The 15,262-nt window shown below is 47.4% G+C and overlaps 1 protein-coding gene across 2 annotated transcripts in view; it reads left to right on the top strand.

Moving 5' to 3' along the window:
- Positions 1-15,262, top strand: part of LOC147110286 (voltage-dependent calcium channel gamma-3 subunit-like) — a 92,675-nt gene extending 77,413 nt beyond the window's left edge. The window contains exons 2-4 of one of the 2 annotated variants that reach the window (XM_086000112.1): positions 1,039-1,122; positions 11,131-11,271; positions 14,150-15,262. In XM_086000112.1, the coding sequence (XP_085856238.1) occupies positions 1,039-1,122; positions 11,131-11,271; positions 14,150-14,658 (734 nt within the window). In that variant the 3' untranslated portion in view covers positions 14,659-15,262. The remainder of the gene's footprint in view (positions 1-1,038; positions 1,123-11,130; positions 11,272-14,149) is intronic. The other variant, XM_086000114.1, reaches the window with a different exon arrangement.

Raw genomic sequence — 15,262 nt, 5'->3', positions numbered from 1 at the left:
GGAGAGATAGAGAGAGGGAGAGATGGAGAGAGGGAGAGATGGAGAGAGGGAGAGAGGGAGAGATGGAGAGAGGGAGAGAGGAAGAGAGGGAGAGAGGGAGAGAGGGAGAGATGGAGAGAGGGAGAGATGGAGAGAGGGAGAGATGGAGAGATGGAGAGAGGGAGAGATGGAGAGAGGGAGAGATGGAGAGATGGAGAGAGGGAGAGATGGAGAGAGGGAGAGAGGGAGAAATGAAGAGATGGAGAGAGGGAGAGATGGAGAGAGGGAGAGATGGAGAGAGGGAGAGATGGAGAGAGGAAGAGAGGAAGAGATGGAGAGAGGGAGAGACGGAGAGATGGAGAGAGGAAGAGACGGAGAGAGGAAGAGACGGAGAGAGGGAGAGAGGGAGAGACGGAGAGACGGAGAGAGAAAGAGATGGAGAGAGGGAGAGAGGGAGAGAGGGAGAGAGGAAGAGAGGGAGAGAGGAAGAGATGGAGAGAGGGAGAGATGGAGAGAGGGAGAGATGGAGAGAGGAAGAGATGGAGAGAGGAAGAGACGGAGAGAGGGAGAGAGGGAGAGAGGGAGAGACGGAGAGAGGAAGAGATGGAGAGAGGGAGAGACGGAGAGAGGGAGAGATGGAGAGAGGAAGAGACGGAGAGAGGGAGAGACGGAGAGAGGGAGAGATGGAGAGAGGGAGAGATGGAGAGAGGGAGAGACGGAGAGAGGGAGAGACGGAGAGAGGAAGAGACGGAGAGAGGAAGAGATGGAGAGTGATTGTAACTAGGGTGCAGGATTTCATGCTGAAGTGATGATTGCATCATCTTCAGTACAAGATGCATTTGCGAAAGAGGCCCCTGGCAGTGATGGATCAGTGATGAGTGGTGAAGAGATTCTCTGTGCAGCCGAGTTCTGGATGTGAAAAGCGACATCAGACCGCAATTTAATTTCACTTAACACTTTTCTCCAGGCTGATTCATTTTGAAAAAAAGCTTTGCTCATGTGTGTCTATTTTTCAGTACATATTTAAGTGCTGGATTCTAAAATGTGTGTTCCAAACAGGTACCTTCAAAGGAGTCTGCAAAATAATTGATCATTTTCCAGAGGATGTAGACTATGAACAGGACACGGCGGAATATTTACTGCGTAAGTTTCCAGAGAGAGAGCGTCTCACAGTTTGAACCGTTTTGTTTTATTGTGAAGGGAATTTTTAAATTCAACACAAATGCTCTCTCTGAGCTGGTTATAAACCCAACGAATGTGTTCAACACATTTTTTAAGATAAGGGTCAGAAAAGTCAGTGATGAGCAAAGGCCATTCAGCTCATCCCTCAAGTAACCCAAGTCTCCCAACCTAGAATATAACTGCATGTTTAACATCCCGAATGTTTTCAGATCCATCGCCCTGCTTTTTCAGATTATTCCAAATATTTATCAACCTTTGCGCAAAGAAGTGCCTCACGTTTTTGTCGTTTTCTCTTAGTTAAATGTAGGTCCACTAGCCTGGCCTACGTTTAGGTAATATTCTAGCTTTTCCCTAATTTACCGGTTTAATATTTTTACATGCTCTGATGAGGTTCTCCCCCCCTCCCCAAAATCTTCTTCACTATAAACTGTAGATCTTCAGCTTCACTAACCTCAGAGCTCACCCCCTTTACATTTGGGGCCAGATTTCTCTAGGTCTGTGGAAGCACAGAAAGAGGCCATTTGGACCATTGTGTCCATGCTGGCTCTTTGCTAGAAAAATGAAAAACTAATCTCCACTACCCCAGCTCTTTCCCTATAGCCCTGGATTTTTCTCTGCTTCAAATATTTATCTACTCTTCCCTAAAGAGATGCAATAGGCTCTCCCTCAACTATTTCCTGGGGCAAAACATCCGATACTCCAACAGTCCTCGGTGTAAAGAAATTTCTCCAAACCTCTCTCCTCACTTTGAATATACTCTGTGTGCTCTCTCTGGTTTAATGTCCTTTCTAATAACAGGGTCTTCAAAGCTGCATATTGTACTCCAATTGTAACTACTGACTTGTACAAATTTCACAGAACCTCTTTGCTCTTGTACTCTATGCCCCGACTTATGAAACACAAAATGCCATTGGTGTTTTTTAATTGCTTTATCTACCTGTGTTTGCACTTTCAATGAATTATGTATTCGAGCCCAGAGGTCTCGAGCTCATACTTGTTCTTCCTCCCAAAACACACCACCTCACACTTTGTGGCATCATTTTCCCCCTCTCTACACATTCTGCTAATTTCCTAACTCCTCCTGAAGTCTTTTACAGTCCTTGAAAAACTCCCTACTTTTGTGGTAACAGAAAATTTTGTATTGCATTCTCCATGGCTAAGTCTAAATTATCTACTTATATATGAAAGAGAGAGAGAGAGAGAGAGAGAGAGAGAGAGTGATAAGAGAGAGAGAGCAAGAGAGAGATAGGGAGAACAAAAGTGGACCCAGCACTGACCCACTTCCTTCTCCAATCTGGCAACACCCATGAACCCTAACCCTTAGTTTCCTGGGTTATATGGTAATAACTTAAGAAACAGCCAGAATGGATTTAGACGTTTTTGAGAACATTACAAGTAGATAGCAAAATTCCTTATGATATATAGTTCATTTGGATTTTCAGAAAGCTGTTAGCAGAGTTCCACATGAAAGACTTATAAGTAAACTCAAACCCTTGGGACTAACTATATTGGTTAGTTAATGGAAAACAAGGCAACAAGAGAATATTAGCGAGGTGTAGCGTCCGATTAAGAGGAAGTTGTGAGATGGAGTTCTACAGGGGTCAGTGCTTCAACCTCTGTTGCTCCTGCTTTATGTAAATGATTTACACACTTAAACCAAATATAATGCTGAATTTGCAGAAAAGACTGAGAGCAGTAGAGGATGCAGCTAAGGATTTCAGAAGGATTTGAATCAATTATGCAGATAAATGGCAAATTAACTTTGATACCGGCAAATGGAAATGACCACACATTGTATGATGAATACGCAACATAAGTATAAAATGAATGGAACAGAATTAGCACGAGGAGATTTTGGACTGAAAGTAACAGTCAACATCTAAACAATGCAGCAAGGCAATTTCAAAAAAGGAAAGTGCTGATGCAACAACTTGCATTTATATAGCACCTTTAACGTGGAAAAACATCCCAAGGTGCTTCACAGGAGTGATTATCAAACAAAACCGAGCAACATAAGGAGATATTAGGACAGGTGACCAAAAGCTTGGTCAAAGAGGCAGGTTTTAAGGAGCGTCTTAAAGGAGGAGAGAGAGGCGGAGAGGTTTAGGGAGGGAATTTCAGAGCTTGGGGAATTTTAAATTCTCAGTTATAAAGGTGAAGCCATCACCAGCCAGTCTGCATTCCTACGACACGTCAGGGGCCACTGAGGCCCTCCGCCACACACTTTTGTCATTTCCCAGCTTCATTTCTCCAATAGTTCCCTCAGTGACCTCCCAAGCTCGAACCTACACAAAATCCAGCTTTTAGTTAAAGAAAAGACCATTGCAGCTTAAAGATTTAAATAAAGAAGCCGGCCAAACAAAATCTGAGGAATAAGAAGGGATTGGTTGCATTACCGAGAGTAAATTACTAAACAGTTGACTTGAAGTGGTAGATAAAATTTGTAGTATAAATAGAGAGGAATAACTTAAGGGAAAAAGGAGGTTTATTGGGATGGAAAGATGTGCTGAGTAATGTTTCAAAGGGATCAACATTGAGGTTTTTTTAAATTCATTCATGGGATGTGGGTGTCGCTGGCAAGGCCAGCATTTATTGCCCATTCCTAGTTGCCCTTGAGAAGGTGGTGGTGAGCTGCCTTCTTGAACCGCTGCAGTCCGTGTAGTGAAGGTACTCCCACAGTGCTGTTAGGGAGGGAGTTCCAGGATTTTGACCCAGCAACGATGAAGGATCAGCGATATACTTCTAAGTCAGGATGGTGTGTGGCTTGGAGGGAAACTTGGAGGTGGTGGTGTTCCCATGCACCTGCTGCCCTTGTCCTTCTAGGTGGAAGAGGTCGCGGGTTTGGGAGGTGCTGCCGAAGGAGCCTTGGCGAGTTGCTGCAGTGCATCTTGCATATGGTACACACTGCAGCCATGGTACGCCGGTGGTGGAGGGAGTGAATGTTTAAGGTAGTGGATGAGCTGGGGAATCAAGTGGGCTGATTTGTCCTTGATGGTGTCGAGCTTTTTGAGTGTTGTTGGAGCTGCACTCGTCCAGGCAAGTGGAGAGTATTCCATCACACTCCTGACTTGTGCCTTGTAGATGGTGGCAAGGCTTTGGGGAGTCAGGAGGTGAGTCACTCGCCGCAGAATACCTAGCCTCTGACCAGCTCTTGTAGCCACAGTATTTGTGTGGCTGGTCCAGTTAAGTTTCTGGTCAATGGTGACCCCCAGGATGTTGATGGTGGGGAATTCGGCGATGGTAATGCCATTGAATGTCAAGGGGAGGTGGTTAGACTCTCGCTTGTTGGAGATAGTCATTGTCTGGCACTTGTCTGGCGCGAATGTTACTTGCCGCTTATCAGCCCAAGCCTGAATGTCATCCAGATCTTGCTGCATTCTGGCATGGACTGCTTCATTATCTGAAGAGTTGCAAATGGAACTGAACACTGTGCAACCATCAGCGAATATCCCACTTCTGACCTTATGTTGGAGGGAAGGTCATTGATGAAGCAGCTGAAGATGGTTGGGCCTAGGACACTGCCCTGAGGAACTCCTGCAGCGATGTCCTGGGGCTGAGATGATTGACCTCCAACAACCACAACCATCTTCTTTTGTGCTAGGTATGACTCCAGCCAGTGGAGCGCTTTCACCCCGATTCCCATGGGCTTCAGTTTTACTGGGGCTCCTTGATGCCAGACTCGGTCAAATGTGCTTTGATGTCAAGGGCAGTCACTCTCGCCTCTGGAATTCAGCTCCTTTGTCCATGTTTGGACCAAGGCTGTAATGAGGTCAGGAGCCGAGTGTTCTTGGCGGAACACAAACTGGGCATCAGTGAGCAGGTTATTGGTGAGTATGTGCTGCTTGATAGCACTGTCGACGACACCTTCCATCACTTTGCTGATGATTGAGAGTAGACTGATGGGGCGTTAATTGGTCGGATTGGACTTGTCCTGCTTTTTGTGGACAGGACATACCTGGGCAGTTTTCCACATTGTCGGGTAGATGCCAGTGTTGTAGCTATACTGGAACAGCTTGGCTAGAGGCACGGCTAGTTCTGGAGCACAAGTCTTCAGCACGATAGCCGGGATGTTGTCGGGGCCCATAGCCTTTGCTGTATCCAGTGCGCTCAGCCGTTTCTTGATATCACGTGGAGTGAATCGAATTGGCTGAAGACTGGCTTCTGTGATGGTGGGGACCTCAGGAGTAGGCCGATATGGATCATCCACTCGGTACTTCTGGCTGAAGATGGTTGCAAACGCTTCAGCCTTGTCTTTTGCACTCACGTGCTGGGCTCCACCATCATTGAGGATGGGGATATTCGTGGAGCCTCCTCCTCCCGTTAGTTGTTTAATGGTCCACCACCATTCACGACTGGATGTGGCAGGACTTTGATCCAATCTGTTGATTGTGGGATCGCTTAGCTCTGTGTATAACATGCTGCTTGTGTTTTTTAGCATGCATGTAGTCCTGTGTTGCAGCTTCCCCAGGTTGGCACCTCATTTTTAGGTATGTCTGGTGCTGCTCCTGGCATGCTCTTCTACACCCCTCGTTGAACCAGGGTTGGTCCCCTGGCTTGATGGTAATGGTAGAGTGAGGGATATGCCAGGCCATGAGGTTACAGATTGTGGTGGAATATAATTCTGCTGCTGCTGATGGTGCTGTGGGCCACAGCGCCTCATGGATGCCCAGTTTTGAGCTGCTAGATCTGTTCTGAATCTATCCCATTTAGCACGTTGGTAGTGCCACACAACACGATGGAGGGTATCCTCAGTGTGAAGACAGGACTTCGTCTCCACAATGACTGTGCGGTGGTCACTGCTACCAATGTTGTCATGGACAGATGCATTTTGGTGAGGACGAGGTCAAGTAGGTTTTTCCCTCGTGTTGGTTCTCTCACCACCTGCCACAAGCCCAGACTGGCAGCTATGTCCTTCAGGACTCGGCCAGCTCAGTCAGTAGTGGTGCTACCGAGCCATTCTTGGACATTGAAGCCCCTACCCAGAGTACATTCTGTGCCCTTGCTACCCTCAGTGCTTCTTCCAAGTGGTGTTCGACATGGAGGAGTACTGATTCATCAGCTAAGGGAGAGCGGTAGGTGGTAATCAGCAGGAGGTTTCCTTGCCCATATTTGGCCTGAAGCCATGAGACTTCATGGGATCCGGAGTCAAAGTTGAGGAGTTCCAGGGCCACTTCCTCCCTCCCGACCATATACCAGTGCGCCACCACCTCTGGTGGGTCTGTCCTGTCAGTGGGACAGGACATACTCAAGAGATGGTGATGGAGGAGTCTGGGACATTGATTCTGTGAGTATGACTATGTCAGGCTGTTGCTTGACTAGTCTGTGGAACAGCTCTCCCAATTTTGGCACAAGTCCCCGGATGTTACTGAGGATGACTTTGCAGGGTCGACTGGGCTGGGTGTGCCATTGCCGTGTCCGAAGCCGGTGGCGAGGTTGATCCGTCCGGTTTTATTCTTATTTTTTCATAGTGGTTTGTTACAACTGGCTTGCTGGGCCATTTCAGAGTCAACCACATTGCTGTGGGTCTGGAGTCACATATAGGCCAGACCGGGTAAGATTTCCTTCCCTAAAGGACATCAGTGAAGGAGATGGGTTTTTACAACAATCAGATAATTACCATTAGTGATACTAGCTTTTTATTCCAGATTTATTTAATTAACTTAATTTAAATTCCCAGCTGCCATGGTGGGATTTGAACTCACGTCTCTGGATCATTAGTCCAGGCCTCTGGGTTACTAGTCCAGTGACATTACCACTATGGTACCGTTGCCTTACTTACTGTTATTTTCTAACGATGGCCCAAACTTAGAAATTGAGGAAACATCAAAATCTGCTGATGAAACCAAATTGCGGGTGAGGCAAATTGTGTTCAGCGTTGTGAAAACCAGCAGGTGGACAGACAGCTGATCGAGAGTGGGCAAACTGGTGCCAGATGCAGTTCAGTGTAGGTAATGGACAGCGGAACAGGAGGGCCTGGGCATGCAGCTACCCAGGTCCTTCAGAGTGGCTGTGCAAGTAGATAAGGCCATAAAAAAGGCAAACGGAATACAAAAGCAAGGAGGTAACACTGAACTTAGGAAGGATGTGAAGTCCTTAGAGAGGGTGCAGAAAAGATTCACGGAAATGATTCCAGGGATGAGGGACTTCAATTACGTGGATAGACTGGAGAAGCTGGGGTTGTTCTCCTTAGAGCAGAGAAGATTGAGAGGAGATTTGATAGAGGTGTTCAAAATCACGAGGGGGTCTGGACAGAGTAGATAGAGAGAAACTGTTCCCATTGGCGGAAGGGTTGAGAACCAGAGGACACAGATTTAAGGTGATTGACAGAAGAACCAAAGGCACGGGCTCGACGGGCCGAATGGCCTCCTTCTGTGCTGTAACCATTCTATGATTTTATAATTTGTATTTGACCCACTTTATTGTGCACAGTTTTGCATATCCCATAGTAGGAAGCATAAAGAAGCAATGGAAAAGCTGTAGCGTAGATTCGCTAGAATATTACCAGGGATGAGGGGTCACAGATACGAAGTGAGACTTGAAACGTTAGGCTATTTTTCTACTGGGCTGAGAAGGTTAAGGGGTGACCTTCGAGATTCTGAAGGGTTACCGTAGGGTAAAAAGGTGATCGGTTGTTTTCAGTGGGCAGGAAGATGGTCAAGGGCGGAACAAATGTAAGATAATCACAAAAGAATTCATGGGGAGGTTAGAAAAAATGGCTTTACACACGGAATTCTCTGTGGCATGAGATTATTGAAGCAGGATCAATAAGGCTCGTTTAAAAGGATTTAGGTCGGTGCTTGAAAATGAGGAATATTAAAGGCTCTTGGGAGCAAACAGGAGTGCGATTGGATGGGAGGGGGCCCGGAGTCGATGGGCAGAATGGCCTGTTTCTGTGCTGGAACATTCTTCGATTCTATTAAGTGCTCCCTTCATCCATTTTGGGGACTATTTGTTTAGTTTAATTTGGGGGGGATGGGTTTAGACTAATCCTGCAAACTCCATATTAGAGTTTTAAAAGTGTTGGACTTTCCCTGAACCGAAAGATCTTTCAATAATAAAATTTCAGTTCATTTATTTAATTCGACCCTTATTCCTTTGACTTTTTCCTTTCAAAAGCCGTAAACCTTGAAATTACATTGTACGGAAATGAGTGTAAAAAAGCTTCATGGGTTTTTATTCAAATCCTTAGGCTGCTATTTTAAGAGGCACTGATTGATTGATCTGTTTATTTCAGATTCCTACACCAATCTTCATACAGTGTCACTTCAAGGCCATATAGTCCTGTCCTGGTACTGATTGACAGACAATCTTAAAACTGATCACACTGTGCTCACTGGTCCCCAGAGATTCCACTCCCTCTAAATTATGGATGCTGTCTTTCTCTTTTCCTCCTCTATGTGTTGTGCCGAGGTGATGCCATCCATAGGCTTGGGTTTTCATACGAATGCAGACAACACCAGCTCAAGGTCTCAGCCACCCCCTGGAGTCCAGATCCAACAGCAAGTCATGGATGAGTTAAATGTTTCTCAAGCTTAAGCTTGGCAAGACTGAAGACCCCTTCTTTGAACACTGGGAAAAAAACACCTCAATATAGTCCCCCGACTCCACCCCCACCAACCCCCCCCCCGCCCCCCCGCCCCCCAGTTGATCAATCAGTCTGAATTGGAGCACGCACCGGCACGGTGTCCTGTCTGAGAGTGAGCCGAGCTTCAAATGCCACATCCAGTTCCCCACCGAGGCTGCCTATTTTCACCTCCTCATTGCTCACCTCTACCCCTCTCTCACCCTACTGCCCTCCTCTATGCTGCCTTCCCCTGCAGGGTCAGCTGCCCCGACGCTTTCCTTGCTAACCTCCCAAACTCCACTCGACATAAACTACAACATGCTCAGAGTTTCACGCTCTCCCTTAACCCTGTCATCTTGCTCCTTCAAAGCCTCCTCAGAACCTACTGCTTTGACCATGTTTTGGTCATTTCTCCGAACTTCTCTATCAATGCAGACCATTCAGTCGTGGCTTTCTCGCCGCTGAACCAGAAGGTCAAGGGTTCAAGCCCCACTCCAGGACTTGAGGGCTGTCCTATGATGAGAGATTGTGTAGAATGGGCAGATACTCTCTGGAGTTTAGAAGAATGAGAGGCGATCCCATTGAAATATACAAGATTCTGAGGGGGATTGACAGGGTAGATGCTGAGAGGTTGTTTCCCCTGGCTGGAGAGTCTAGAACTAGGGGGCATAGTCTCAGGATAAGGGGTCGGCCATTTAAGACCGAGATGAGGAGGACTTTCTTCACTCAGAGGGTTGTGAATCTTTGGAATTCTCTACCCCAGAGGGCTGTGCATGCTGAGTCTTTGAGTATATTCAAGGCTGAGATCGCCAGATTCTTGGACTCTAGGGGAATCAAGGGATATGGAGATCGGACTGGAAGGTGGAGTTGAGGTCGATGACCAGCCATGATCTTATTGAATGGCGGAGCGGGCTCGAGGGGCCGACTCCTGCTCCGATTTCTTATGCTCTCATGTTGAGTGCATAATCTAGGCCGACACTTCAGCGCTGCACTGAGAGAGTACCGCATTGTTAGAGGTGCAATCTTTGGATGAAATGTTAAACTGAGGCCCCGTCTGCTTTCTCAGGTGGACCTTAAAGATCCCATGGTGCTATTGTAAGAAGAGCAGGGAGTTCTCCCAGTGTCCCGGGCCAACATTCCTCCCTCAATAAACAGCACCATAACAGATTAACTGGTTATTCATCTCATTGCTGTTTGTGGGGCCTTGCTGTGCACAAAGTGACTGCCACAGTTTCATACAAAACAACAGTGACTACACTTCAAAAGTAATTCATTGGCTGTGACGTGCTTTGGGACTTCCTGAGGACATGAATGGCGCTATAGAAATGCAAGTTCTTTCTTTGTCTTTGCTCTGTGTTTTCACCTCTGTGAAGTACCTTGGTATGTTTTATTGTGATTAAAGATCTCCATAAACGCAAGTGGTCCTGATTGTTTGCGAGGATTGGGTCAGGTACAAGTTGCCCTCAGTTGGGACCTTAACATATTGTGTCAAAAAAGCAATCCTGTATTATTTCTGATTCTGATATCTTCCTTCCATTAGGCACATCGAGCTTTAGGCAGTTGCAGTCTGCGGAAGAGCAAGGATATGGAGAGGATTTTATGACGAGGACAAAGATTTTAAATTGATTGGGGACTGGGCTGGTGAAGCCAGGGGTGACAGGGAGCTGGGATTGGGTTCGGGCAGAGTGCAGGCAGCAGTGAGCTGGGCAAGTTGTAGCTTATGTAGAGGGGAGCTTGGGAGGTTAGTTGGGGTAGTTCAGCCTGTAGGAGAAGACAGGGTAGGTGAGGGCTTTAGGATCAATAGGGTGAGGGAGGGGCAGAGTGAGCAATGTGGAGGTGAAAATAGGCAGTCTGGGTGGGGAACTGAATTGACTGAAATCACCCATGATCATAACATTATTTCCTGTACATCCCTTTCTTAACTCCTCGTATAGCTTGTTGTCCTCGTCCTTGCTCTGCCAGACGGTCTGTAGTAGACCCCTATCAGTGAGCCTATGCATGCCATTTCATTTTATGGTAAATTCACCAATCAGGCATTAACCAGCGGGATGCTGTGTTCTGGAGGGAGTGCAGGTCAGAGAATCTGTACTTGTATTGTCGGCCAGCCTCTGGCCCACAGTCCCGTCAAACACAACTCCACATTGAGAGTGTGGCATTGGACAATTTATCCCTTTGTGCCATCAAATCCGCTTCCGGAACTTCCAAAGTACTGTAAACATAATTGGCCGCCCTTCGTGATATGAGCTGCATCATAAAATAAATAGGGTAACAGTGTGATTTCCACCCACCCCGCCACCCTTAAAATGTATGTTTGTGCAACAACTACTCGTTAATTATCAGTCTGAACATGTTAATGGTGTGCAGCCCGCAGCACTCCTCACTCTGACTCCACATTCTCTCTGCAGGAATCGTCAGGGCTTCCAGTATATTCCCGATACTGAGCGTGGGATTACTGTTTCTTGGAGGCATCTGTGTTGCGGCCGGTGAATTCTACAAGAGCAAACATAACGTTGTCCTCAGTTCGGGAATCTTTTTCGTAGCAGCAGGTTTGACACTTTTCAATTGAGACTATTTACTGAACTCACTTCCTGACATTCAGAAAACGCTCCTCATTCAACTCTGACTCTAAACTTTACACCTGTTTGCTCACCTCAGATCCATTCTCAAGATTCAAATCTGCGTCGCAAAAGCAGACTGGGTGATGCAGTGAGTCACACACTGTCCTTTCACACTCTGGGACAGTGGGTCACACACTGTCCTTTCACACTCTGGGACAGTGGGTCACACACTGTCCTTTCACACTCTGGGACAGTGGGTCACACACTGTCCTTTCACACTCTGGGACAGTGGGTCGCACACTGTCCTTTCACACTCTGGGACAGTGGGTCACACACTGTCCTTTCACACTCTGGGACAGTGGGTCGCACACTGTCCTTTCACACTCTGGGACAGTGGGTCGCACACTGTCCTTTCACACTCTGGGACAGTGGGTCACACACTGTCCTTTCACACTCTGGGACAGTGGGTCGCACACTGTCCTTTCACTCTCTGGGACAGTGGGTCACACACTGTCCTTTCACACTCTGGGACAGTGGGTCACACACTGTCCTTTCACACTCTGGGACAGTGGGTCAGACACTGTCCTTTCACACTCTGGGACACTGGGTCACACACTGTCCTTTCACACTCTGGGACAGTGGGTCAGACACTGTCCTTTCACACTCTGGGACACTGGGTCACACACTGTCCTTTCACACTCTGGGACAGTGGGTCGCACACTGTCCTTTCACACTCTGGGACGGTGGGTCGCACACTGTCCTTTCACACTGGGACAGTGGGTCACACACTGTCCTTTCACACTCTGGGACAGTGGGTCGCACACTGTCCTTTCACACTCTGGGACAGTGGGTCGCACACTGTCCTTTCACACTCTGGGACAGTGGGTCACACACTGTCCTTTCACACTCTGGGGCGGTGGGTCAGACACTGTCCTTTCACACTCTGGGACAGTGGGTCACGCTCTGTCCTTTCACACTCTGGGACAGTGGGTCACACACTGTCCTTTCACATTCTGGGACAGTGGGTCACACACTGTCCTTTCACACTCTGGGACAGTGGGTCACACACTGTCCTTTCACACTCTGGGACAGTGGGTCACACACTGTCCTTTCACACTCTGGGACAGTGGGTCACACACTGTCCTTTCACACTCAGGGACAGTGGGTCACACACTGTCCTTTCACACTCTGGGACAGAGGTTCACAATCTGTCCTTTCACACAATGATGTATTTGATCCCCTCTCTGTTCATCCACACAAAGTGCATCAACCACTCTCAAGTCAAGCAACTGCCACTTACTCCAATGTTTTTTGTCCATCATCCACTCTTCATTACTATGCTCTGTAATAACAGCCTTTCTGTTACACCCCACTCACAACACAACATAAACTGACAAGATGTCAGTCTTGGCTCAGTGGTTAGCAGTCTCTCGCCTCTGAGTCAGAATGTTGTGGATTGAATTACCACTCCAGGGACATGAGCACATAATCTAGGCTGACACTTCGGTGCAGTACTGAGGGAGCGTTGCCCTGTTGGAGGTGCCGGCTTTCAAAGATCCCATGGCACTAGTTGGAAGAAGAGATGGGGAATTCTCCCTGTGTCCTGGCCAATATTTATCCCTCAACCAGTAACACAAAAAAAAAGATAATCTGGTCATTATCTCATTCATGTGTGTGGGATCTTGCTGTGTGCAAATTGGCTGCTGTGATACCTGTGTTACAACAGAGACTACACTTCAAAAAGTACTTCATTGGCTGTGAAGAGCTTTGGGACGTTCTGAGATTGCGCTGTAGAAACGGAATGGCCCAGAAATTCGGGTCGGAGGCTTCCCACAGGTGCAAGCCCCCGACCTGCACTTACCTAGCGCGCCGGCCATTGAGCTGTGGGCCCGCGTGGGATTCCGATCCTGGGCCTCCTCCAGCTGCTGGCGCGCAGTGCTTGCGTATCCCAGGGGCGCAGTTAGTTCGAAGCGTCCCCTGGGATCACGTGGGCCATGGAGAGCCAATGGGAGCAGGGAATGCTTCATTCATAAGTTTGACAGGAAGAGCTGTCAAACCTATAAATACTATAAGCCCCAAAACATCACTAAAACCTCAAATAAATTTAAAAAACACCATCACATTTTTTAAATAACTATAAATTACATGAAATAACTATTTTAAACAATAATTTAAATTTTTGAAAAAATTAATTACAGTTTCTAACGGGGCTAAAAATAAACTTACCTTTCTTTAAAGTATTTAAAAATAATAAACCTGTGGAAAAAATGTTTTAATTTTAATTAATTCACCACTTACCTTTTTAAAAGCAGGCCTTGCACCTGCTTTTTAAAAGTCTAACTCCTGGAGACTTACCCTCCCGGAAAAACCTGCAAAAAAACCGTAAGTTCGATGCGCACGCGCTGCCTCTCCGGCGCACGCGTTCCACCTGTCAACCCCTTCCTTCAAGGGAACGGAAGTGTCGGTTTCCCGCGCATGCGCAGTGCATGCACAAAACCGGCACTTTCGTTGGGCCTACGGGTGAGTACCCAGCGCGTACTCACCCGTGGAGACCTGAATTTCTGGGCCAATATCTTTATTTCATAAGAACATAAGAATTAGGAGCGGGAGTCAGCCACTCGGCCCCTCGAGCCTGCTCTGCCATTCAATAAGATCATGGCTGATCATCGACCTCAACTCCACTTTCCTGCCCGATCCCCATATCCCTTGATTCCCCTAGAGTCCAACAATCTATCGATCTCAGCCTTGAATCGACCCTAACCCCATGATAAAGCTTTGGTTTATAACACTGTCTCTTATGGTTCTCTATAACGGTATCAATGTTGCCTCTGTAATGGTGACGCTGTCCTTTTCCTCCTCTCCTCAGGTTTAAGTAACATAATAGGAATTATAGTGTACATATCGGCAAATTCCGGAGACCCTGGGCAGAGTGATTCTAAAAAGAACAGTTATTCTTACGGATGGTCCTTCTACTTCGGGGCGCTGTCGTTCATCATCGCCGAGACGGTGGGGGTGCTGGCGGTGCACATGTACATCGACAAACACCGACAGCTGAGGGTCAAGTCTCGCCACGAGGTCCTGAAGAAATCCACGCTGGCCCGAATCCCCAGCTACAGATACAGGTTCAGGCGGAGGTCCAGCTCCCGCTCCACCGAGCCTCGGTCCAGGGACCCCTCCCCAGTCGGGGGCAAAGGCTACCCCACGCCGGCCACAAACGAGATCTCAATGTACACGCTGTCCAGGGACCCTTCCAAAGCGACCAGCCTGGCCTCCGAGCGGGACCCCAAGTTCCTGCAGATCCGCAACTGCATTTCCAAAGACTCGAAGGACCCTCTTCACACAAACCCGGCCAACAGGCGCACCACCCCCGTGTGACCACCCCCCCATGGTCAGGACATTTGGCCAAACTGGGATCTCAGTGCCCGTCTGAGCGATGGTCCAGAGCCGGTCAAGCGCCCAGAAGGAAAGACTCTCTCTTTGTCTCTCTGTGCTGCAGAGAGTTTGGTGCGGGGCAACATCTCAATGTGAAATCGGAGGCAAATCTCGGTGCCTGAGATTAGGAGATCCCCTCCTCTCCTCCTCCCTCTCCTCCCCTCCTTTCCCTTTCATGGAAGCATTTAGTGTCATGAAGAATTTTCTATTTAAGACCAACTGAAAATGATTCCCCTTTAGATGTGGCTGGGCAACTGCGGGTAAAACTATTCCACTTTTCTCAACTTCTCCTGCATGTGTCTTCTGGACCTTCCGTTCCACTGACTGCCCTCCCACTATATATAAAAAAAAGGAGTACCTAGTTTTTATAAGAGAGGCATTGATTCAATCCTAGCATTTTAATGCTTCATATTTTATTAACATTCTGAATAAAACGAGCGCAGTTCAAATTAAATAGTTTAGCTGCCAAAAGCACAGAATTAGAACATGAACCTCGGTCATTTATGTAAAAAGTTAATGGTGGAAATAAATGCACAAGGACATTCAA

This window comes from Somniosus microcephalus, chromosome 11 (genome assembly GCF_052327205.1).
Source record: "Somniosus microcephalus isolate GS21.2 chromosome 11, FLI_Smic_1.0, whole genome shotgun sequence".
In the NCBI taxonomy this organism is placed as follows: Eukaryota; Metazoa; Chordata; class Chondrichthyes; order Squaliformes; family Somniosidae; genus Somniosus; species Somniosus microcephalus.
The sequence above is the reverse complement of the archived record's forward strand: the minus strand, read 5'-3'. Positions and strand labels throughout refer to the sequence as shown.